The sequence below is a fragment of the Buteo buteo genome, chromosome 10 (assembly GCF_964188355.1).
Source record: "Buteo buteo chromosome 10, bButBut1.hap1.1, whole genome shotgun sequence".
Lineage (NCBI taxonomy): Eukaryota > Metazoa > Chordata > Aves > Accipitriformes > Accipitridae > Buteo > Buteo buteo.
The window spans coordinates 23,360,418-23,387,336 of NC_134180.1; the positions used below are offsets into that span (position 1 = coordinate 23,360,418).

Below are 26,919 nucleotides of genomic sequence, written 5' to 3' on the forward strand. Positions count from 1 at the left end.
TCTCAACACTGGATCCTAGGAAATCAGTGGGAAACAAGGGCTGCTCAAGACTGATGTCCTGAGCCTTGACTCTGGCTGTAGGATCACTTGGCAGCACTTACTGGCAGTTGTGTCTTAGGTTCAAATGAAATAAATGCAGATTTTAGTAGAATGGTTTTATCTGATCTGGTAGATGCATGTAATCTTGTATTGGCACAACTCTTACTGACCACAAAATACTGTTTTCTCAAGTTAGAGGGAACACAGTTATTAATTCCCTTTCAATCAAGCTGTTTAGATTTTAGTGATAAGCAGGGCTCCTAGAAGGAAGATTTTAATCCTGGCTGGAACTGAATTAGTGTAGCGTTGCTGTCTCCAAAAATAAATCTATAATTCCTTGTGAGAGTTACAGCAAGGCTGGCACTGTAGACCTCAGAAACTGATAACACCCGTTGAAATCAACAAAAGCTTCAGGTATGTATAGGGTTAGGCCCAAGAAAACAAACTCCCTAAATACAGCCATAACACAATAGTGTTGTTTTTGCCTTTTCTTAGAATAGTTTGCTGCTGCTCCCAACTAAATACCATGTAATCATTTTAATTAGCCACTTTTTAAAGAATGATACATGGTGTATTTTGGAAACAGCCTTTGAACATCAGACAGTTTCAAGGCTGCTCAACTGAAGTGCTGGCACAAACCAATGCAAGAGCAGCTGCTTTGGGGCTGTTGGGTTCTTTCCACTGTCTAGCATTTCCTTCTGCTTAAAGCACCTCGAGCTCAGTACTAGGTTGTTCATGTGTTATAGCACTTATATGAAAGCACTTTCATTTTGCATTAGACTAGGTATCTTAAGGGAAAGGTATACTTGTACCTTGTGCTGTGATAAGACCCTAGGAAGACCCTGGGAATGGCCAGAGTGTTGGAAAGCAATCACTATCTTTTGTAGTTCATGATCACATCAGGAGTACTGTGACAATATTCTGCAAATTCTGTGAATAGCATCCTATGCATGCTCCAGGTATAACTCCACTGTAATTCTTAGCAAGGCTGGACTAACACTGAAAGATTCATCCTGTGCTGGAAGGCACAGGTGTTTTTGAGTTTGTGAGTCTTGCTCTCCCAGTGGTATGGCAGTTCACCTTATGGCACATTGGGGGAGGCATAAATAATTTTCACAGAGGATGTAGTTCAACACTGTTAACTCCTGGAACAGGAAGATACGTGACCAGCACCTACAAGGTAGCACTAACGGAGTTCAGGCATGTCAGAAGCCAAAAACTTAATAAGCTAAACTAGAAAAGCTCTTGTAAAGTACATGCAAATCAGTGCTGACATGCTTTCAAGCAACTGTCTGGTCCTTTCCCTTGCTGCCTCAGTGAGAAGGATTCTAGATAGGGGGAAGAATTACTTGCTGGTGCAGCTAGAATTACTCTGGAATAAAATTTCCTTTGTATCCTCACTAGCAGCCCCCATTACCCCTTGCAGTTCCCTGAAGCCCTTGCCACACAGTTGTGTGTTTTCTTGCATGTCCTCTACCTTATGTGGTAGAAGCACATATGTAGGGAATAAATATTCCTTCTCCAGTGCTGTTCTACTGGATAACTAAGACCTGCTATGACACCTCATCTGTCTCTTTCTAGTAAGAAGTTAGCTTGGAGACAGCAAACAAAGTCCCTGGGAAGCTGGAGCAGAGATTCCTACTTACAAAAAGGAAGTTTAACAAACAAACAAAAAACAACCAAAAAAAACCCCAAAACAGAACAACCTTTTAATAAACCTGTTGCTAAGGGTTATAAATAGGAGTGAAGGACAAAATGAGGAACAGGGTAGTGATATCCAGCTAACAGAAACATCTCTATTACAGTGAGATTTACTAACCTGCAGTAGTTTCCTCAGGGACAAGTGTGAGTTATGTTGAATAGGTCATGAAGCTCTAGATTTCACCATGTACAACTGGTAGGAGTATAAATGAGTGGAATCAACCTGACTCGCTAGGGAAATGAGCTCTCAATATAATTTACTGAAGTGCCTAAACACTTTAGAAGTCTAAATCTCTTTTAAAGTGATTTCTGCACTAGATTCTTTTGTTGTTTGACTCCATTGAAATACCTGAATTAGTCTGAAGCATAAATGTTCATTAAAGGACAAGGCTTCTGGGGCATCAAGCAGAGGATGTTCATATAGTAATATTGCATCTGATGTTAAGTGACAGTCTTAGTACTCAGTTGGAAAAAGTAGTCTCCATTGTGGGCGCTCGAATGGCTAACAATATGTCTGTATTTATACAGCATATATATAGATTTAAATGTATGCTTTATCCCTCTTTGCCAAGTGAATTTCTTCTACAGATCCTCGATTTGCCTCATACACAATATGACTGATTTTAATTTTAAAACTTTTCTGTATGATATCTGTATGACTTCTCACAGAACAGGCAAACAAATCACATCCTCTGTCCTCTTCAAAGGAAGAGCATTTCAATAGTATTTTTCCAGGAGTGTTTTAGCTTCTGTAAAATTCCATAAAACATCTTCAGAATAAGTGTAGGCTGGGTTTTTGTTTTGTTAACTTCTAACTCCATTGTACCTATTAAAGTTAGCTGAAGACACGTACTAAATCTGTAAGGAAACTGCCCTCGGACTCTGTCTGCACACCACAGTAGTGAAGATTAGCTGGTTATCTAGAACAGATCAGTTTATCCTTCTTAAAAGAAGGGCAAAGGAGTCATTCTGAATCTATATGCATGGAACCCTGAAAATAAAATTGCAGTACTCCATGTAACTCCATGTAACCACATACTAAGATGGAGGAAGGCAGTCACATTTGCTGCTCATTAGTTACAGGACTTGGAAAAGATACCTCTCTTTTAGGCAAGACATCACACAATTAGTCAAGCTTGTTCTTATGGTCACTACCTTCCAATAAAACCTAAGCCTGGTTGACTTTTTTGTTGGCTTGCCTGGCCCAGTGAACTGGTTTATCATAACTTCTCATTATTTTGGCTTGACACAGAAGAATAGAGTGGATGAAACCCAGGATCACATGTCTATCTTGGAGAAATCTGTTTTAAATATGTTTCTCCCACATTTGCTCAAGGAGACACACCGCACTGGTATTGGATTCAACATTCCATTCTTGCAACTGTTTATCCACTCACATGATTAAAAGGGTATGTAAAATACTAAGTTTTGCATATTTCTAGAAGCATAGATTTTTGTCTTATCTCCCTAAATGACATGTAATGCCAAATTGCAACAAATATTTAAAGAATGGTGGTGTTGGGTAGAAATTGTTGCAATTTCAAGTGTCTACAGAGGCGGATCTTTTAGTTTCTTAGTAATTTGGACTTTGTAATCCTGAGTTTACCAGGCCATATTTGAGGACAATATTTGCAGCATTTATGGTTTTGGGGGTTTTTTTGAAATATACAAAGAAACAGCATTATTTTACCAAAGAGTCATTAAGCAAGCTGACAAAAGGCTATAGCCAAATAAAAATAGGCTGCTTTTTTTTTCTCCATAAAAAAGTGCAATTAGACCTCATGATTGTGCTACACCCTGTACCAAGTGAGGTTGCTGTAGTGGAATTAAGGAGTGAACACACCCAGTCTGAAATGTGAGGCTTAATTTTCAGCTGTGAGTTATTCCTGGTTATGATCTCATTTTATGCCATGAAAAGTGATCAAATAACATTAGCTCCTGAGTGTAATTTTTTTTCAAAGGGTGATGCTTATTAAAGTCAAATGGAGTCCTGGCAGAACTCCAAAAAGCTGTGGAAATTTGACAGTAAAAGCATGACTTAAATGCACAAAGATTTGCATTCCAAAATCCAAAACCTTTATTCATGCTGAATGACTTGAGGCTGTCATTAGTTACATAAATCCAACACTTTACTTACCTTTAAATGTTGATGTTTCATTTTTTCCTCTTCCACTTTTAGACGTTTCTGTGTAATTTCTTCTTGCAGTTTTCTTTTGTCCTACAAGTTAAGAGAACAATAAAACTTTGTTTAGAGAAATTACTTGTTGCTAAAAAAATTAAGTTGTTCAGTAGGGTGAAATTAATCCATGCAAATAAAGCCTTATTTTAAAGCTTATATGGTGCTCAGGCAGTGCATAATTCTTAGCAGCAACAGCTCATGCAGGTATGGTTTCTATTACTCCTTCTCTGAAGTACATTTAAACATGTTAATGGCCACAAAGCAGAGATAATCCAAATTAAAAATAATTTACCGCTGGGAAGGGTAGGGAAAGAAAATAGGAAGAAATAACATTTGAGCACAATTGTACATGCAAAATGAGGTCAGAAATGGGTCTTGCCCAAAATTCCTAAGGCAGCCCACACATCATTTAGGAGAGGAAAGAGTCTGCATGGTCTACACTGTGCATGCAGCTGTGATACATCACTAAATGAAATGGGCTGTTGGTGAATCCAGCACTGAGTTTATGTATCTTGTGGCTAATAGCTGAAATAAATAGGAGTAAACAAAGACTTAGAAATTTATTTCATTAGTCGAATAGTGGTAAAGATCAACACAGAGAAATGTAGTATGCTTCATATATGTTGTTGTTACCTCTCAAAAAAAAAAAAATGTCTGTGCAAAGGCTGGTTTTGTGGCTGCTGAACTTTAGAAGGAAAAACCTCAAGTAGCACTGATCTATCATAGTGCCACCTTCATCCATTTTGCTACAGATTATAGAAAAAAGGAAATGGGTGAACAGTTTCTGAATGCTGGCAACACATGTGTCTCTGGATAGCTGCTGTCACGTGGAGTATCCTTGTGGCTCCTCTGTATGAGGCCAAACGCTGATTTAGTACTTTGTGTCCTCAGCAACCAGTGGGAAAGAAATCATGCCAAAGGAAACTAACCCTTACTCTTACAAGCTGTATTAATAGGCTATTCTCCTGGTCAGCCTTAATGCTATAAAATCCTGTTATTGCACATGGCAACTTTTGCACTTGTTTCTTGGTATGTTTTAGGGAAGTAAATTACATCATCTGTTGTCTCGTGCAGAAGTGTTTGACTGGGGGCTAATCCCCCTTTCAATTAGAACAGATTACTGATAGTTTTTTTAACAGAGTCTGTTTTCAGACAAGTATGGTTTAGGAGGCAGTTAAGTTCTTCACAAACATAGGAGGAGACTTGCCCTTTCAGCCCACCTGAGGAACCAGATGTGTGTAAGGAGTGTAGAAAGTCAGAAAGGAAGTGCTGGGCATAAGGCTGGGAGTTGTTCCCTGCTGTTTCCCTAGGATCTGGGATTTGGAAACAGGAAGAGCTGTAGTGTGCTTGGCTGAATCACTTCACTGTTACTGGAAATAAGCAGTGGGGCCACAGGCTACAGGGATGCTTTGTTGAAGCATAGCAAGTAGGAGAAAACACCTGGCTTTGTGGAGATCAAGGGCAGGACTACAGGCTGGCCAAGCATGACTGAGGGTATGCTGGGGTTTAGTAGGGTGGATGAGTGTCAGTGATCTCTTCTTTCTTGCAGTCTGTAATGTGCAGTAGCCACCTATAAATGCTATCTGTACTTTACAGTTTTTCCTTGATGGTGTTAGTCTGCCTCTTTAATACACCAAAAAGAGCAGGTAGGGATCTTGCCTCAAGATACATGCTACCTTCATCTCTGTAGTGATTTTGAGTTTTGCCAATGCTTTTTAACACAGTTAACAAAGATACTGATTTAGGATCATTATAACATGTAATTTTTCTGCAATGTCCCTTTTTAGAGACTTTAAGAGCTTCTATGCTGGATTTTACTCAGCTAGTCCTGATTTTTGGAGACATAGCATCTGGTCTTTGAACTCTACATCTTTCCTTAGTTAGGAAATATTCCTGATCTCACTGTATAAATGGCCTTTCAATAACCCAGCATTAGATAGCAAAGTGTGACAACAGCTTGTGTTTATAGATTGTTACCGTTCTTAGGAGAACTGCTTTTTCTCTTTACTAAAGTTCTGGAGAAGATTCTTAGCCAGAGAATGAACTTTTACTTGGCTTATACTATTAAAAAATATTCTAAGTCAATTTAAATATTCTTTTTGTACCAGTGGAGATGTGTACTAAGACTCTGAGCAGTCTGAAATGACAAGTGGTACACAAAAATACTGTGCAGAAAGAAATTGGAATGTAAAGGCACAAATAAATACATTTTAAATTAACTGTGTAATAAAGAATCTATTCAGTAATGAAACTTGCCTGTTTCTTTTGTTAGAGATCTACGTTTCTTTTGCATCTGATATGTTTTGCTCTTGAAATTTTCTACTTGTATCTTTTGGTGTTCTAGCATGTTTTAATTTCACTGGTTGGTAATAAACATCCATTATACAATTATCCAGATTAAATAGGTTGAAATAGATTGTCTTTTATATATCTAGTCAAAGAAAGCTGAAGGTCCAATGCCAGGAGCTAAATTTAAGGAACCTTTTTGAACCTTGTGTTGCCAGAATGATTTTTAAAACCTGTTAGGACACTTCCTACAGTGTATTCTGCTATGCTTTGTCTGTAAATCATGTCTTGCTGTACAAAGCTTTGACTATACATCTGGTGGAATAAATGTTTATTCTTTGATAGCTAAGGGATCCATACTACTAAACTTCATACTCTGCCCCTGTAGATAATCAGGTTGCTGGCAGAAGTCCTCTAATCCTCTCTTACTATGCTCTTGTTAATGTGGGCAAGATTTCTTTTTTATGAAAGAGCACCTTCATGCCTTCATCTCTGTTGTGCATCAATGCAAGGTGACACTTGAGCCTTGGTCCTAATTTTTATTCTTACTGAAACATGTAGGAAACTTACCTGACTTTTGAGCACAGAAAAGAATTGTGTTCTAAACTGGATCTGTCTGAAAGGAAGGGAAACACATCTATGGAGCAGTGTGTTCCTAGGAATCTTGTGTGCCCAGTCCATTAGTTTGTGTCAGTGTTCCACAGTGGTGCCAGTGTTGGTCTGCTTGGTCCCACGGCAGATGCCATGTACTGTCAAAGCCAATGCAGCAGCTAATGTTTTCATACAATTTTCCAGAGGTAATGCGTGGTTACTGAGGCGTCTTATCTGGAGGTATGGACACTTTAGTCCGATGGCATGAGACTGCAGAAATGTCATAATTCAAATCTTTAATCACAATTCAAATCTATCATTTTTGTTTTCCTATAGAATGGAGGATTTGATGAGAAAGGATTAAGCCTGAGGTTCCTCTTTGACTGTTTTGCTTTTGTATTTTAAGATACGACAGTCTCTCTAGCAAAATGGATGCATTTGATTTTTTTTAGATGCTGTGAAGGAGCTAGGCATTTAACAACAGAAACCAATCAGGTTTTAGCACAAGTGTAGTTGTTTACTGCCCTGAGTGCCCCTTGCTATCCTCTGTTAGATCCTTTACAACCTACATCTTGTAGGCAGCACTTGAAATTCCCCAGTATGTTGCTTGGGACAAACCTTCCCAGAGCCACTGATTAACTTGCGATTGTAATTATAATGTGTTGTTTTCTTGGACAACTCATACTGCAGATTCTTAAACCTGATAATAACTTCACCTTATTTAGGGTCCTTCATTTCTGCAGTGCATTGTAACAAATATGCTGAGTGTTTCAATTAAATGCTCTCAACCATGAAAGTAGAAGCAAATAGTTCCTTTACGTAGCAAGAGTAATAAAAGAAGGCATGGCCAGAATCTACATATGATTTTCTATTTCCTGTAATGCAAGACACTAGAAACTGTCACAGTTTCCTAAAAAAATACTTCTCCAGTATTCATCTGGAGGCAAAGATGCAGTCAGAGGATGCTAACCCTAGTTACATTTGCAGGAGTCCTTATCAGGCAAGTGTGCTGCCCCATTCCCCTGCTAGATACCAGGAAGTATAAAAACTTTGCAAGGCCTGGACTTCGCTGGAGTGCCAAAACACTTCTTATCTTTTGAGCTCATACACTAGAGACAAAGTCCAGTTATGAGTCTGGTTCAAACACCATTGCAGTTAAACAAACAAACATTCTAACCCCCCTAAAATATTTCAAATTACCTTATTGTGGGCTTGAGTCAGGTCTCAAGTATATATGATAAATGTGCCTGTTGGCTTTTATCATGTGTCATAATTAAAACCCAACCAAATTAAAAACCAACCTGTTCAACTCCTCGAGATTTCCAGTTATGCCTTCTCACATTTATTTTGGCTCCAATAAGGTATTTTTTAACTCTGCCCACCATTTATTCAGCCAGTAGTGTTTGTTTCACAACTAATCTATCATGCTAAGAGTGTGAAAAATATCTTTGTTCCCATTATTTGTTTTTAAAGATTGTCTGTGACAGTGAATGATTCTTCTGTAGTTTTCCTTTCATCCCAAAGGGTCAAATTTTGTTTCAGTATAATTCTTTTATAACTGAATAAGTTTCAGTGGAGACCAAATCAGAGGATAATTTGGATTCAGCCATTTTTGTTACATTAGGTTATATTCCTTTAAAAAATAGATCAGTAGTTCCTCTAAAACATAATAAATCTTTTGAATCAGATTTCCCTTTAGAAGAGAAACTGAAAATGTTTTCTAATGTCTTCAGCATAAACTATACCGAGTCTGTGTCCCCGTCATCCCCCCCCCCCAAAAAGAAAAAATCTGACAAGTAGGAATTTGCTTAATCCAAGCTTGTCCTTTTTTACTTTTCAGACAGCAATATTTATGATAGTTCATCAATAATTCAGAAATTGTATTTAATTCCACAATGCAAAACAAAAAATCTTTCATCTCTCAGTCTTGTTGTGAAATGGGAAAATTGATTTGTTCTGGAATTCTCTAGCTGCCTTTTGACCTGCTGTCCTTCAGGCAAACATTCAGTTGTGATGGTAGTAATATGTATTTTGGACTGTCTAGTTGTGATTTGCACACATACTTTCACTGCTTTGAATTTAATTTGAAAGTGCAATACAACCCATAATGAAGTCAGTACATGCAACTTTGCTGTCTTAAAGCAATAGCTTATAAACCAGAATTAAACACGCAGTAGCTCATTAACACAATACTACTTCTAAGCCTTTTTTTTTTTTTTTTAAACAGCGAGTTATAACTATAAGCACTTACTGTTATGGCCTGGAATCTTTCTTTCAGCAATTCGGCTTCCTCCATTCTAGAAATCAAAAACAGACAAGTAGTGAAGGAAAACAGAATAAGACCATAAGCAAAAAGCCTCCCGGTGGGGCTACAAAAAAAGCTGAAGTGATTTGATCCAATTCCAGAGTAGAGAGAAGGCAGAATTTTTGACTTGTCAGGAGAGTCCCTGAACAGATGAGTAGATCAGTCCAGACAGACACATGTAATGAGGGTGTGTAGAAGAGGCAGACGTGGAGAGTGCTGGCATGAGTTGACTGACAAGTTGGAACAGTGGAGCACAAGCCCTTTTCCTTCAGAAGCTGCCAACTCTTTGTTTTAATGTGCTCAGTTAGTGTGCCATTGCTTCTTTAACTGTTAAGTGCCCAAACCCGAATCTTCCAGGACCATGGTAGAAGTAAACCTTTATTATGTTCCTATTTCTCTTTCTTCCCTTTGTGTATGCTTCTGGTGATAAACAGGTATTTTAAAATTATTAAGTATTCCTGTTCCTTATGAAACTTATTTCACCTGTGTGTTTTAACCTGTTGTAATGTTAGCACTGTAGATGGCATGGGGGTTTTTTGAGACAGCAGTTTTAATTTAGTTTCCTAGATGAAATTTTTAGAGAAGCTGTATTCATAGCTGGAAGAATGTTTTAGAATGGCTAACTTAAAGTAAAATAAACTTTAAGCAATCAGGTCTGTCATTGAATGCAAGTGTTAATCTGTGCAATTACTGGTCAGCTATCTAGGACTCAGGGGAAGCTTTATCTAAGTAAGGATTTCAGGATCATCATTTCAGTGTTACCAAGATGAGTCTAAAATGCCAGTGACTCTTACACTGGATTTCCATTCAGCTGACTTGAAGGGTTTTTTGCTGTGGACTTCTGCTGAAAACAGCATTATGCTCCTTAAGAGATGACATACATTTTGACCTTTCCAATTATATGAGTAGGAGTCAGCCTTCCAAAATCAATCTAGGAAACTTGCAAAACAAGTGGAACTGCCTCTAGTAAAATCCAGTTGTGGAAAAAATTCTAAATGAGATAAAGCTGAATTCAAACAGCATAAAGATGTAATGTGAATCTGGAATCCCTTTGTTACTCGCAGTATCATGTAACTTAATTCTTTGTAAGGACACCAACAGGAGAATCGGTCAGCATGTTTGGGTTTTTTCCTGCTAATTCATTGAGATGACTAAACTCAGCAGGATTTGGTGAGGGGTTTTATTTTACATGTCAGTACAGCGATCTGAATCTTGGTGGCAAATCAGGCTCATTACTAGCAAATTCTAAGATGTTACAGAGTTGAACACTTGATGATGAAGTTGCATATTTATAATTCAATATGAATCAATATTTAATTTCAATTTCCACCTTTCTAGTATGTCATCACTCATCCATGTACACAAGCAGACTACCCATCTCCACACTGGGATTAAGGATGCATTAAAGTTTTGTTTACACTGTGATCCACCCTGAGGTTTTGTTCAAACTTGCAAAGACCCCATGTTTTATTCTCCAGTGAATATTATTTTTTAAAAATATTAATATATGCCTCATTTGGTCAGCACCTGAAATTAAAAATGTTACCACATAAAAGCAAATGTGAAGTTCAAAGGCAAGTGTACTGAGGTATATCAAGAGAAAGAGTACATGGGAATTTAAATGCTTTCAGTTTATGGATTTGAGAATAAGTTCAACCACCCCACTGAATTAAATATATTCTTGCTGCAGAAGCCAATAGAGAGACAGTGTTTCTGTTTAATCTTTCATAAGTTAGTATAGCCTGCCTTATTATATTTTGAAAAAAAACTCACAAACTTATTTCATCTTTGTCTTCTGCTAAGTTCATGTTAAAATTTAAGTGCATATGTGGACTTCAAAATGTTTACAAATATTTAAAGAAGCAAATGATTACATCAGAAATAAGGAAGTCTGTTTGGGGCCAGAATCTGTACTCTGATATAAATGGGATTCCATTCTCAATGGATGAAGAAATGAGATCAGTATTTCAAGTACAAATTAGAATCAATGGAATTGCATTGCTTTGAATTTTTATGATTTAAAATATTTTCCTAACTTTATGCTCCAAAATTATTTAAATGCTTTTAAAAACCTTACTTGTGGATGCTATATATTTACAGACTAAAGAAGTATTTAACATGTCTTTCCCTAATCTAAACCCCCAGTAAATGGAAGTAACCTGAAGATAGTTTCTAAAATGTTGCTTCCCTTTTTAAGTAACCATTATTAAGAGAGTATTTAAAGCCCACTTTAAACATTTTAAATTGTTTAAATGATATATATCCCCTTGTTAGGTAGGATTTGTTGTTCAGTCAATAGGTTGTTTTCCAGTTATCTTAATCCTATTTTAAATGGGATTTATGTGCAAGAGAAGAAATGGACCAGCTGTCACTTTGTCTGCCCTTTAAGTCTGCTTCACCAATAGGAGTATCCTCAGTGTTATAGGTTAGATCAGTGGATCTGAACAGCTGTGTTTTCAGTCCACAGGATTCTTGGAACAAGGTTTTTCCAGAGGAAACTATCTACCTATTCTGGAAGTTTAAGAAAAAAACCAGAACAAAACAAACAAAAAAAAACCCCAACCAAAAAACCCACAGAACTCTTGGAAGAATAATGTGTTAGCCTGCGTTTCTGTAACTGGCAACTGTATATTTTTCTTTTGGTAGAACAGATTCTCTGAGTTATGCAGAAAATGTTTATTGTATCACATGATGAGTCATACAGGTCAGATTTTTTTGGCTTCACTTCTTCCTTTGTTTATTTTCATTTTGCACTGGGTACCTAATTTAGGAGTAATAATGAGAATCTAAAGCACAAGGTGAAAGAGTTGCATTATGAAGTCTTACAGAAAAGTGGGTGGGAATTCAGAAGAATGCAATATCCTGAACCAAAATCTAAAAGTAGGACCACAGAAGTACTTTCACAGCTGGAAATGCAAGTTCAATTGTCCATTTCTGCAGCAAAATCTGAGTAAATCCTGTCATTCCAGAACTGTAGCAGCTGTCCCTGGCCATACTCTACAAACATAATCATTCTCAATTTTACGGTTACTCATTGCACTGAGATTTCTTTTGAAACAAATCATTAACCTAAGGTAATACATGTATGGTGAGTTACAGATTATTGTAGTAGAAAAAATTGCTTCTAAGAAGAAACATCTCATTAAAGGTAAGGAGCAAGAAGCTTTCACTTTTTGAAAAAGTGAGTTTGAAGTGAATGGATTTGGTCAGATTGTTATCGGTGGAAAATATAGCCTATACTTTCTGGAAAGAGTGGTTACTGTGTTTATGAATACCATTTTGTGCATCTTAACTAGTCTGATTATTTTACTTCATGATGAGCTGCCTTCTGTAGCTGTGTTTGAAACAGGAAAAGGGCATTTGGGACTTGGTATCAAAGTGAATTTTATATTCTTACAGTGAGCAAATGTACTGCCACTGTATATCTGTCTGCATATAGCCTTGAATCTCCGACAGCAGAGGAATGGAGAGGAGAGAAATTTTATTGAAGGTCCCTCATTGAAAATGTCTACTGCAGCGTCTTGCCAATTGACCCAAAGGTCCAGTGTCTGGGATGCCTCAGCTGACTGAGAAATGGCCTCTTCTCCAGCTAGAACCAAGATTTTGTATTTTAAAGATGAAAAATAAGCCAACAATAAATAGAAATTTGAAGATCTAAAACCTTTTGTTTATTTGCGATAAATGCATACAAATAAACAACAAAAGCCTTTGGGTAGTTGTTCCCAAAACTTTTTTTTTTTTTTTTTTAGAGAGACTTTCTCTTTAGCTGTATGTTATTTCCCAAAAGAAACAAGGTTCGTTTGTCTCACTCAAGGGTTGGTTCTGAAGGCTGTTTCTATCATTAGTCTGCAAAGTACTTCCAGCTGTTTCAGTCAACAGTACATTAATGTTGCACAATAAGCAGCAACAGTTTTTGTCTAGGATATATCCAACTAAGGAACTCTTCTGGGGTTCATCATGGTGCTTTTTTTTTTTTTTTTTTTGTCTAAAAAGCTTAAGACAGTTACACTTCTCACCAATGGAAAACTTAGCCCTCAGTAAATAAAAGGCTTGAAGTCCAGGGAAAGAAAACTAGCAAGAAGCAGCACCTATTGCATTAATTTTTTTTACTTTAACCTGATTTCTTTCATATTATAAAGAATATTTTCATGTATCCATCAAGTCATAAATTCCAATATAAACTGGAAGATGTTTCATGAAAAGTGTATGTGTTAATAACGGGGAAAAAAGCTTTAAAGTGAGGATAACCTAGAGACACAAAGTTAAAAACTATCCCCATAATATAATTTTATATGCATGAATTTATGTATATATGCAAACATATTTTATATATATATATAAAATAACTAGTAGTAATTAGTAAAGATATTAGGTATCTTTATGGGTACTTGTACATGTTTAAATATTGCATCTAGGGGTACATATAACTACAAGACTAGTTGTGTGTAGCATGTCTATGGGGAGACTTTCTCGTTGTTTGTTTTCCTTCTGTGGGTCACACATCTATAGCTTTCTAGCATTTCAGTTTCTGTTGGTCACTAAACCTTTAATCTAATGACCTGTTTAGCATGTGGGATTGCCTGACGCGTGTCAGGTGAATAAAATTTAAGGTGCTTTCTTTTAACTTTAGTCAGAGTGCAGATTGTATTAGCCAGTATGCTTAAAGATATGTGATAAATTGGGGGGGGGGGGGGGGGGGAGATAAAGCCTCCTGTCCCTCCATCAAATTATACATTAGAAATTATTAAAAAATGTGTACATTTTTAGGATCTTAGAGGAAGTTCATACCAAAACCTCTGCCAGCTCTCAGGAGGGATTAAATTTTGCCTTGAAGGCCAATTTTGGAGAAGTAATTCCCTACTAGACAGGTCTTTTAATGTAATGAATTTCTTGGGTCCTCTCACTGAAGCAAAACAGTATCTGAGTATCTCAGTTTTATACAGTTTTATGAAGATAAATTCTACCTTCTTTACTTGTTTGAGTAGACACACACCCTGAATCTCTGGGAGGAAAAGCCTTGAACTATTATGTTTCTGTTGGTACAGCTTCCTTCCTGTTGCTATTCATAACTATGAATGTATTAAGTCTTTAAAATCAAACTAAAGAAACAGCTGTTGGTCAGTGCCTTCAATTGTTTTTAAAACATTGATTATTTTAATCATATTTTATACTAAATCTGCTTGTCAGATATCTTTCAATATTATAGAGAAGTTTTAGAATGCAGCACAGGCTCCGTTGTCTCTTCCATGGTAGGTGTGTGTATTATATGCACAGTGGAGCCTAGCTATATATGCTATTGTGGTAAATATAGATCATCTTGCCCCTGTTTTCTAAAATTACACAGTAAACTTTGTCAAAGTCTATTGATTATTTTTTTAATCAGTTAAATATGGTTTTTGTAGCCTTTTTCATGTTCCCAGATACTTGTAAATTCTTGGCCTCATGTATTTTGGAAATGTTTTATGAAACTCTGAACATAGGAGGCTTTCCAAAGGAGCTTTAACAAACTCTGTTGTCTCTCATTTAAAAATCATGCTTCAGTGAATAGTTTAAGTGTAATTAATGTGATGATATTAAACATGAGAGTCTTAACAGAATGTGTTCAGGTGCCCAGATAAGTGATAGGATTGTGGGTTTGTTTGGGTTTTTTTAGTTCTAAACTGAAATAAATAAAACCACAAGGAGGCTGAAATACTCAGGATCAGAGCCTTAAACATGTTGTGGAATGCATTGCTTGCAACCCAGCATTTTCCAGCTGCTGCAGATACGCACTTCTAAGAATAGTGCAGCATTTTAAATCCTACCCAGCCAACTGTGTGGGGAATTTTTAGCAGAGCTCTGAGAACCAGCTTTAGTTGTTGTGTAGTTTGTTTGTGTTTCATTAAGCGAAACCAAATACCCCATAAGCAGGGCCAAAACCTGGGGAAAGTAACAAAACCCACACAGGTACCGTGCTGTCCATAGTAAGGTAAACTGCATGACATATTCATCTGATTCTTGTTTTCTGATACTCTCAGAGAACACAGAGAGAACTGTAATGGTGTTTGGGTCTAATAGGCCTCAGTAGGATTGCAGAGCAAAATTAGGGCTTTGCAGACATATTTTTGTGAACACTTAGCACCAGATGTGGTTTCTCCAAGGACTAATGCTGCTGGTGGAAGCCTTGAAAGTATAGATGATTTGGTCTAGAAGACAGAGCTGAAGTATGAAGTGCTTAGGAGAATACTTTTCTTCCACAGCTGGAGCTGGGGGGGCAGTGCAGAAGAGGCAGGGACAAGACTGGAGGTGGTGAAGCCATTCAGCATGTTCCCCTAATGAACAGCCTCTTGTTTGCAGGCTGAAGAATAGGAGTTGTGTAGGTTACATCAGTTAATTCCCATCTCCTGAGGCATGGGCAGAGTGCTCACCCTGCTCCCCTGGGAAGCTGCCTAACCAGCCTGTGCCTGTAGCAAGGTCTACCTTGAGCACTGGAGCTCAGGTGTTCTGCAAGATGGGATGAACCTTATCTGACAGCTCTCAGCAGAGCAAAGAGGAATTACTGCTTTCTCCACCCACACTTCTAGCCACATTTTCCAGCCACTTTCCTTCCTCTGACTATTCTGTGAACCAACTGAATTTGCTAATCTGTCAGGAAAGCAATTAAAAAAAAAAAAACCACAAACCAAAACCAAACCAAACGTAAACCCCTAAATCCATGAGTGTCCACTATGTAGTAGCATTAGGGAGTAAGAAGAAATGGGATTCTGGCTGCAAGATGAGCAGCGAGAGGAGAAAGATGGAGGAAATGTGGCTCTTCTGACAGCAGTGAGTTGCTAGATGAACTCAGCCACCTTGGAGGCCTCAGACTTACCTTACCACAGTGGTCCAGGGACCATGAGACACCTTATACTGACATGTATAATAAGCATGTATGCTTAGCCGTTTATCTGAAACTTGAAACTGCTGTGAAGACATGATGACTTCAGACTCTGGCAATCCTTCCTGTGCTTCCAGATATTCAGTATCCTGCACTGTGGGTGGGCAAAAAATATCCCACATAAAATTTGTTTTGCGTAAGCCTCTCTAAGTATTAATGGAAAAAAATACATGATAAGATTATGCAAAACTTTGTTGTTAGCAGAGCTGATCAGATTACTTGTGGCAGACAACACTTGTTGCAAATACAGACCTATTTTCTTAGTGAGGACGACCTATTTGCTGAGGAGTTCGTTATTTGGAAGCAGCGGCTGAGAAAAACTCTCAACTTGTCAGTCATTCAAACTGTTAATTTCAGCTGTCCCCTGTTCGTTTGCAGTGCTGGCTAGGTCATCTGAATAACACGGGGACTCTGAACGGCTGACGCCTGCTGTGTGGAGTGCCAAGCGATGCAGCACAAGCAGCTGAAGCTGAATAGTCATCTGGATGCCTGTGAGAGTGTGTCACCAACTTGTATTTTTCAACAGATTCAAATATTTCACTTCTGTTTCTCATAGCACCGTATATTTACTTAACCCCTCACCTTAGAGTGGTGATTATTAACTACGAGCAAAAAAACTTGGTATAGTATGGTTTCTTTTATTTTTCTTGTAAGATTTATTTTGATTGTCAGGATTTCAGACCTGTTTCATAGCTACATTTTCTTACTAGAAAGGTAATATTATCTTCATTCTTTTCAGCTGAATCTGAAGTCAATCCTCTGAGTGATATTATAATGTTTACTTGGTATTCACTTAGTGTGAAATTACATGAGAATTTTGAACTGATGTAACAGCTGTGTGGTTCTGAGAAGAGGCACCCTGCTTCCCTCCCTCTCAGTCCTGGACATGTATTGCCACAGCTTATTTGCCTGTCTGCTCACTGAATGTGCTCGCTAAACTGGCAGGGAATTAACTAAGCAAAAAGGTGGCTATTGCTGAGCTGATGAGTCAAATCATTGCCCAGAGAAGTCTGATCAGTGCCAAAACATGGTAAAGGAAGAGGGCAGGGGGTGGAACTATGGCAACTGGAAAATGCAAAGGAGGGGGAAAGAGCAGGGGAGGAGGAGGGAGGAGTAGGAAGTAGGGGAAGTGGTGGTAACCTGTTAGATAAACTAAGTTGTTAAATGTAAATTTACCTTTACAGACTATTTAACACAATGTGGGGAAACTTTTTTCTTCCCCCTGAAGGCTGAGTAGGCTTTTCAAATATTGTTGGCAGATCAAAGGTTAATATTTTATTACTATCCATGAATAATGCAAAAAATAATCTGGCTGCAAATTGTATGAAAGAATATTTTGGGGAATGTAAAAAGCTTTTTTCTTGTCATATCTTCTCAGATGCGAGCAAGTTCTTTACCCAGTGGCATCAGGAAAGCCAAACTAATCTGCAGCTCATGGTACTGCTTAATTAATTAAGACATAATTTCTGAAGAGTGTCTTTGCAAATTTGTCTTCAGCCTAGCAAGCAGGATCTTTGGTTGGTTGGGAGATCCATTATGGTCTTTATAGATTTCTCACTGTCTAAATGCACTTGGAGACTGATGGCCTGAAAAGGCTGGAGTTGGATCCTATTTTAATAATCTATTTTAGTGAAACATTTTAAAATTTGAAAATATTACCATTGCATTTAGCCTGTAGGTGAAATGACTTTTTGAAAAGGGTTTTGATGCATAGTGTTAATCTGGAAAAGGGGCTTGTCAGGTAATTTCTCATTTCACAAAGTATTATAATAGCTTGCTGTAAAGGGGATCTAGCTATATTGTCAGACTTACAGCTGATGCAGTTAGGAGACTTCAAGAAGTTGATTCTTGGGGTTTGGATTAGAAACTTAATCCACATTTTTTGCTTATAATCATCACTTGATTGGATACAATTAATTTTGGTGTTTGAAGGAAAGATCAGAAATGCTCCAGCAGTTCTAGTTAACTGCAGCCATCCTTTAATTTAGTTGGTCTATTCTCTTATTTTGGCTAATGCAGCTCAGGATTGTAATCAAAAGTTGTCATTATCTCATGGCTGCTCAGTGGTTGTATGAGAAGTTTTATATTCTCAGCTTCCAGTGGACTGTCAGCAATGGGAGAAGAACCAAGGAATGAGTAGCATGCACAGTAATCTGCCCTTCCACTGAAGGAACACCACATGTCGGTGTAAGTATCAGCATCTTTTCACAAAGTCTACACTTCAAACACCAGTAGAAGTTAATAATGGATTTACTTATACATGTATGATTTTTTTCTGTTGAGATTCAAGAACGTTCTTTATGAAAATACCCTTTCTTCAATTTTATGAAGTATGTCATAATATAGGTACATTCATATTAATATTTGATTCTCTTAGGAGACAGCCCCTTATATTATATTGCTTGGGATTTATACCATAAATCTCAATAACTGTTGCACTGATTTATTGTTGAGTTGTTTAATGTTGTAGCTCAGAAATGGAAGAGCTAAAGTTAGATAGATCGAACAACTTCAGTAACATCAATTTAGACCTCCACCTGTCCACCTGGCAGAGGAAGGCACTTTTGGGGACCAAATGATCTGTCTGAAGGAAATGGGGACTTAAACACAGCTGAGGGATCTTAGCTCTCTTTAGTCCTAAGAAATGTCCTACATCAAGGTCATATTATTCTGAAGTGACTCTTTTTACCAGTTTAAGTGTATGGAATTTATTTCATGGTTGAGACAGTTTCATTTCATATGTGTTGGTCATATCTAGAGAACTTCATGCCTTTTAATCATATAGCCATATTTCTTATATCATCTCCTACCCTCTCATTGATTTCATAATTCTGTAAATATCTCAATAAAATTCTGACAGGCCATTATTTCAGATTCCTATTTTGAATACTGGCTGTAGCATAGTAAGTTAAAAAAAAAGAATTCATTTGCTTTTTTTAAGAGCATACCACCACCACCACAAATTGAGCAACTTCTGCAATTAAGAGATGTCTTGAGGGATACCTGTTTTTGACAGAGGCAGGAAATGGCTTTTATAGCAATCATTTGGTTTCAGAGAACTTCAGAAACAAGTTTCCCTTGTTGGGAGAGCTGATTGCTGGCTTTCTGAAGCTAATTAAACCAATTTTTTAAGCTATATGCATGAATGCTCAAGAAGTGCAATATAGATCAGAAAAGGAGCAATTTCTACACATTATGACCACAACTCTCAGCTATGTTTAGCTTAGTTTGGCTATGTTCAGATAGTGACATGGGGACCTGTCCTGAAAAATAGATGTGTTGGGGATTTTCAGAGCTGTGTGAGTGTCCCACGCTTGCACTAACTGTGTTGTCCAAAGCTGATCTAACACTGCCAGCTGTGAGCTACCATATGCAAATTAGCAATTAGAATTGATGATGCTGGTAGTGGAATGGGTCTGTTCAGTGGCTCCTGCTAGGGGGTTAAAAGCAACTTTTCTTCCAAGTCCTCATTCCTTTGACTGCAGACTTTTGTCTTAATTGCCTTACCATTATGACAGCTTCAGCAAAAGTGACAGCAACACCTGAGCCCTTGGCTGGTACTTTCTCCGAACTGATAGCATCTGCTTTCCAAAAAACCTTGTGTGAGCCTCAGCCTCTTCCACCTGCTCCTCCCACTTCTGCTAGACATTATGCTAATCCTCAGTCTTTCTCCTATCCTATATTAATCCTATAAACCCCAAGCAAATCTACCTCTGTCAGTGTTTGTTGAGGGAGGTCCAGGGTGACAGCTCTCAGTGTGCACAGCCTGCACTGACAGGGAGACAAAACTGACCACAGTTTGAATCCCCCATTTTAATTGTCCCCAACCTAAGCAATTATGAAACCCTCACAACAGCTTTAAGCACTCCTAGGACATTCTGAAAATACTCCTTACATACCGGTCCCTTAGGTTGTGTTGTGTATAATGCTTGTGGTGTAGGGCTGTTTTTCAGTGAGTGAAATTTAAATGCCAGTTTTGAAAACAACAATAATAATAGAAGAATAGATATATAGGACAGACTTTGAAAGATCATGAGCATGACTGAAGCAATTGGTATTTTTTTCTGGTTAAACAGGGCTTTCAAAGAGGAATGTGAATCAGCAAAACATCTTGACTCTTGATTCTTCTTGTTTCTCTTCTAGAAAATTACTTTAAATTCTCTAATTAACCTTTCCTTGGAAGTACTGATTCACTTGTCATTTTCTAATTCCTGTAGGTAAAAGCTATCTGCAGTACAGCTTGTCAAAAACATTTGGTATAAAAGGCAAACTTACTAGAGATTGCCACAAATCCTCCTGTACCGAAACATTTTCAGATCTACTTACTGTTCTGTTCCCATACACACACACCATGTACTGCTATCTGCATCCTGTGAATGAATACTACAATTATTACATCCTACAATCTATTATCCTAGATTAACCTCTTAGCTGTATTTTTTATCTAGTTTTACCTTCAATTTACTTACTTGAACTTTTCTGTGATTAGCCAACAAACTTTTGTCTGATTTACAGGAACACTCCTCGCTAGCAAGAACAATGACTAATTTCTCTAATTTACAGTTACCTCTCTTATCTAGATACCCTCAGTTTCAGACATGAAAGTAGGATAAGAATTATTTTAATTCTTTGGTTTGTACATCTTTGATTATTCAATTATTTTGTCACTTAATCATTCTAAATAATTGGATCCTCCCGGATAATGAGAAGGCTTACAACAGTTCATGAACAAGGTACCATCTCTTTCCTCATAGATGGGGGATGATTAATAAACAGTTTGAGATCTGTCATGCATTCTTGTTCATCTGTATGCTAAATTAGTAGTCTGCCTGGGTTAATCTCAGCACTTCAGAAGTTTACAGAGAGTGTCTGATGGTATCTGCCTCCAATCTGCTTAATTACAAAACAGTTAGATTTGCCTAATCAGGCTTTTGGGTTTTTTTTCCTTTCAAACTCTGGTTTGCAAGGCTCATATCAATAACAGAGCATTATGTAGGAATAGCTGAATATCTCTATTTTCCTTCGGACTTCTGCATATTGTGAGGATTCTTCATTAGCATTGTTTCATATTTTTTCTCTGGCAACAATGCCTACACGTGGCAAATAGACCTTTGCAGTGGCCCTCTGCAATTCAGAAATGACAAACTGCTCCATATGTGTTTTGTAGTTCCAAAAAAGTGAATCTTATTTTTTCCTTAAGGCTACAGGTATAAGAGACATAATCTAAATGACAGTACTAGTTTACAATTATTATAATTCAAAACTAGTACTGCTTAGAGCTAAACCAACAGTACCGTATTCACGGTGGTTGAGATTTTGATGTGCCATTGTGCAGTAGAAAGGCTATGCTTGTTAAATCAAACTGTAAGTGGCCTTTTGTTCTCTTCAGTGTTTTGATCTGTGGCACTTTTAAAAAACAGAAACTGATTGAGAGCAACTGAATCTAAAACCATCTCATTCAACTGATAATGTCTTCCTGTTGGGTATCTTGATCAGACAATTCTTGCTTGAGGATTAACATATTGGCTGGGAAAATAATGTAATCATTGCAAATTCTTTGTTGTTCCTTTAAATAAGAATAAAAAAATGCTAGCAACTTACGACTTATCTTCATTGCTATATAAAAACTCTTTGCAAGAGAATTTTGTGCTATAGAAGTAGAGAATAAATTAACAACATTTTGAAGAAGAATTGAGTGAATACCAAAATTAGGTTTTTGTGGTTTTTCTCACCCCTCAACACCATGAGGGATCAGAATTAGTGTTCATAGTCCTGCTTTAAGTGAAAAACAAGTAATGCTACACAGTCAAGAAACAGTTTATACATCTACCACATCATATTAAAGTTTGACAGAGTTTCTACTGACTTCTAACAAATGGTGTTACTTTCCAACTGAACTGCTGTGATATTTGAAGACACTAATAGCTGCTTTCACAAAACCTTAAAGCCCTGGCTGCAGTTTCTCTCCTTTGCAGATGTGATTTTCTCTGGAATGGAGATGAATAATTTTTTCTTAACCATTCTTTAGCACAATAAGTAGAAGTGTGGTCTTCAATAAAAGTTATTGATTTAATCTGTAACATATACCACAGTTTAAAATTCCTGAGAGAGATGTGCATTGCTATTAAAAGTGTTAGATAGTATGACCCAGATTAATTTTTGGCTTCTCAGTCTAACATAATCAGTTCCAGACAAAGTGTTGGTTAGGCTGGTACGAGATCTAATAATGCATTAAAGGAAAGTGATATAGTGAGTACCAATACATGGGAAATAAATTCTGTCACACTATTTTGATGTTACTTCTAGAAAAGGTAATAGAGTAGATACATTATTTTTATTTATACTTTCATTAGGAACCAAATTTACATAAAGCCAACTCAAGAACACAGAGGTTGTGAGAGCTAAGAAGTAAAGATGACAGTTCACTGGCATGGGGTGATCTGGAACACTAGCAGATTATATGCTCATAACCAACATCCATTTCAATACTGTCAAAAGCAGGGTCGTGTGTTTAGGAAGGATGAAATTCCTCAGATTAAGGCATTGCCCTGAAATTTCGTGATGCTGAGATGATCTTGGGAGTCATGCTGGATAATCAGATGAATATTAACACTGATAGCAAACCTGTAGCTAAAATGGCTAATGTTCTAAAGAGATTTAAAGTTCCTCTGTATTTGGGAATGAATGCAACTGTTGTGGGGAATAGATTGTCCAATTTTTCTGGTAATGTTTCAAGAGGGATGGTAAAAACTGACTGGAACGTTATGAGAAGAATGATAGAAGGATTTAATAGAAAATATATTCTGCAAAAGGAGCTTAACTTATTAAATAGAAAGTGGTTCTTCAGGAACACTCTATAAGAAATAGAAATTTGACAATAAAAGGCCTCTTACTTTAGCAAAATGATGATGAAGTTCAGCGATTGGATGTTGAAGGTTGAAATTTCTGCATACTAGAAGAGATTTTTAATAGGGATATTAAGCAGTTAATGCAACAACGTCTGAGTGCAGTCTCCATTGCTGCAGACTTAAAAAAGCTGATTCCTTTGGACTTGTAATCAATGGACAATAATTCTGGGACAATGGCAAAAGCAAAATGATGAAACCTCTGACAAAGCCTGATAAATTTCTTAGCATGCTTAGGAAAGTGACAAATTAGATGATACAAAAATGGCTTAATCAATGGTCAGCTGAACTTGTTAGTACTGTTTTGGGCATTTACAGAAATAAGGGTATTAAAAATCCCTGACATAGGGCTGGTGTTCCCTTGTCCCCAGCCATCAGAAACACTCTTTGCTCTTTCACAGTTTCTCTAGAACTGTTTTCAGGTTGTGAGAACACCTAAGTTTTTCTTACAATCTCAGACAGCACTTTCTAGTTTTAATGAAACATTTATGTGTTTTTCTCTGAAGATAAAGTTTCCTAGTGGTTGACAGACACAAGTAAGAGTGCAGGTGGGAGTGAGACTCTTCCCTTAAACTAAATTTAGTTTAAGATTTATACCTAAACAATATACTTAAATTCAACTCTTCATCTATCACTTTTTTGTAATTAGTATTAGATGAATGAAGACAAGCAAAATTATTCAAGTTATTTAGAAACAAATGTCTTGCTGAATTATTGAAAACACTTACAGGACAATTTAAAAAGATTTCTTATTGATATTTTTTTCAATTTTCTTCTGACTTTTCACATTACCTGAAGAAATTTTTAAAAAATCTAACACATCAGAATTTGCTGTTTGTCACAGATGGCTGGTGTTTCTTGCAGTTAGCAGTCAGTATTATAATAGCATCTACAGTCCTACTGTACCAGTTGGAGAACATATAGAACATATTTGTTGTGACAGTTGCTGAATCCACTTGCTTGTGACCTTCCTTTTGGAACTTTCTGAAAAGCTGTCTTTCATAATCCAGAACCAGTGATTTTCAAATGGGGACTGGATTTGCTGGTTTTTTTGGTAGTCTGAGTAATGAAATGTAAGTATAAGCACTGTGTCTCTTCACTGTCTTATCATAAGCCTAGACAAAGTGTGAATGAGTTTGTGTAAATCAGGAAAATCAACCCTGCTCCACTGTGTATTTCCTGCTTTCCAGCTGACAGATGGGAAGAATGGTACTTTCCTAGCTCACGGGGAAGAAGTGCCATTGTTGAACATGCGCTACTCCTTGCACAGCCATTTAGATGACATTTGAATTCAGAATCTACTTAAAATGATGGTTCGTCATTTGGTAAAATAAATGCTGGAAAAAAATAACTTCAAACAGCCTTTTTGATTTATAGATGTCCTTGCAAAATAACAATTGCAACCAACCATAGCAATAATGGAATATTGCCAAAACTGTGCTACCAAAATGCAGGCCATCCCAGCCCAGAAGAGAACTGAAACAGCTGCTTGATTCCTGTTGAAAACCCTGGAAGTCATGAACAAGCGCTCACTGTGAAGTATGAGCTGCCTATGTTTTAAAGGGTGTCTCTGTTCTATTTTATTTCTGTTGCAATTGACTGCTGTGCCTTACTGGTCTCCATAACTTTATCTTTTAACAAATTGTTTTGGGTGGCGCAGACCCAGCAGCAGCTAATATACTATAGTCATCATTAACAAATGTGATTTGCCCTTGAACAGTCTCCTATGCTAATCATTTTATGCTATTACCGTCCTTTTTCAGGAGTAGCTGCACTTGCTAAAAGCAACCTGCCCCTGTCAATTTGCTAAGAGAAGGTCCTGTCATATGATTTAGTACCTCTCAAAAAATGTCTCTGTGTGGCTTGGCTGCCTTCTCAATTCTTTACATGCTGAGACTGAATACACAAGACTGACTATCTTCACAGAGGGCTATAGTTCAGGTCTCATTTTAGTGTCCTCTCTAAATCAGCAACCAGACTGATGTCATGCATTAGCAGATGACAGCACTTGGTTTGGTGATGAGGAGTCACATTTTTCACACTGGGAGACTGGAGGCTGAGCCAGGGGACTGCCGTTGAATTTTTCCTCAGTCATAGCTTGTGCAGGAGTCCCTGGCTGTTTTGATACCCAGCGGAAAATGCAACCAGTAAGCAGAGCTTCTGGTAAATCCTGTATTCCCTTGCATTCAGAGTTTCCTTAGGGTTCAGCTTGTTGGTGTGAAGATGAACTACCTTGGAGGAACAGTACTTCTCCCACTTGGTAGAAGTACCATCTCTGTTATATTGCAGCAGTCAGTTTAATCTTTGTGACAAGGATGTTTGCTGCAATGGACACAACCGCTCTTTACAAATGCATTGCTTGTGTGACCGGCTGAGCACACTGGGGCAGGTTTTCAAGAGGGCTGAGTTGGCTCTTGTGACACTTACAGGCAATTTTCTGAAGACGTGGGACAGTGAGCTCTGAAGAAAGAGCTGTAGAAACTTTGTTGCTGTCAGCAGTGTGGGACGTCTGTTTATGTGTGCAGCAAACATCTCTTCGTGCAAGGAGCAACCACAAGTTCTCTTGTTTTCAGATGGGCTTTTTATTGGCTTTTGAAAGGAAAAATGTGACTTGTCAATAACTGAGCTTCTAATTGACATTGAATTCCTTCTGCCTTGATAAGTGGTAGTTGTTGGTCATAGATTATTTTATAGTATATACACAGCACAAGCCACAATCTTGGGCAGAAGAGATAACAACGCCTCTTTCTAGCTTCCTGCACATATTAGCAAAGTATGTATCTATGAATGTAAAATCCACAAATCCAGATATTCCTCTTATGCACCTATCTCTATAAATAACCCCTCCTTCATTCAGAGAACTGACCACTGACAGAACAGTCTGTGCAGTCTTTTACAACCAATGAAGCATGTTTTGGTCCAATCATACTAGGTGTTTCACAAACACTTGGGCAGGAGATGGTACCAGTGGTGAGCTTATAAACTAAGAAAATAAGAGGCCTTCATAAAAGGCTTGGCTTTGAATCTGTGATGCTTCGTATATGCTACCTTTTCTGATAATGTTAGAGACCTTATCCATACTGGGCAAAGTGTGCTGGTAGAAAACACATATTTGATGTACTTTAAATAACATAACATGATTCAATGCTTACTGTGACCAAAGATCATGTAAAACTAGCTGGACTTAGCCTTCCACTCCCTTAAGTTTAGCTGTAGCTAGATAACTCATTTTTTAACTCAGCTGCCTGTATTTATTCTAGACAATAGCCTGTTTTATGGTATTTTTAGTGTTGTTATTTCTAACAATACCTTCCAGTTTTGGAAAAATACAGAACATTTCACTGCCTGAAAGGTTACAAAATTTAATGGGAAGGGTAGGGCATAGTGGGTCATGGTCCTGAACACATAAAATATGAGAGTAAACTGATGTTTCTAATGAGCAGTCATAGGGGATTGGCAGAAAAACACATCTGGTAGTGGGAGATTTCTCTGGGCTGTAATACTGACAATGAGTGAGATGAGGGCAAAATTAACCCTAGAAAGGATATTTAAGGCCATTAAAAAAAATTTAGAAAAACATACAGGAAGCCTACTACTTGCTTTTGATCAGTTTGATTTCATTTTACTTTTGGTACTGTTTCATGTCAATGACTAACTTACAGATGTGCCTTAGCACCCCTGGAAACATTCAAATAGTTCATGCTTGAACTTCTGGAAGAGTTGTTATTACAAATATAACCTCAAGAACACATAAAACAGGGAAGAGATCATGAGGATCAGATGTCATGATGAACACTAAGAAAAAGTTAACTGATACATGAGAAAGTAAGTTGCTGAAGAAGCAGTATTCATGATCTATGGTTTGGTCTTTTGTCTAGCCATCAGCAGGTACATAATAACAAAGCTTGAAAGCTCTTTGATCAGCAGCTCAGCTTCCACACTGGGAATAAGGCAGGACTTGCTCAGCTGATACCTCATTCTGACAAATTGAGTTACA

The 26,919-nt window shown here is 37.5% G+C and overlaps 1 protein-coding gene and 1 long non-coding RNA gene across 3 annotated transcripts in view; one reads left to right on the forward strand and one right to left on the reverse strand.

Moving 5' to 3' along the window:
• Positions 1–9,322, reverse strand: part of PALMD (palmdelphin) — a 29,198-nt gene extending 19,876 nt beyond the window's left edge. The window contains exons 1-2 of the mRNA XM_075038917.1: positions 9,048–9,322; positions 3,878–3,958 (exon numbers count right to left, since the gene is read on the reverse strand). Of these exons, the coding sequence (XP_074895018.1) occupies positions 3,878–3,958; positions 9,048–9,092 (126 nt within the window). The 5' untranslated portion in view covers positions 9,093–9,322. The remainder of the gene's footprint in view (positions 1–3,877; positions 3,959–9,047) is intronic.
• A 7,585-nt stretch (positions 9,323–16,907) lies between these two features.
• LOC142035468 (uncharacterized) overlaps positions 16,908–26,919 on the forward strand; it is a 30,350-nt gene continuing 20,338 nt past the window's right edge. For both annotated transcript variants that reach the window (XR_012651894.1, XR_012651895.1), the window contains exons 1-2: positions 16,908–17,047; positions 18,111–18,204. This is a non-coding gene — a long non-coding RNA (uncharacterized LOC142035468). The remainder of the gene's footprint in view (positions 17,048–18,110; positions 18,205–26,919) is intronic.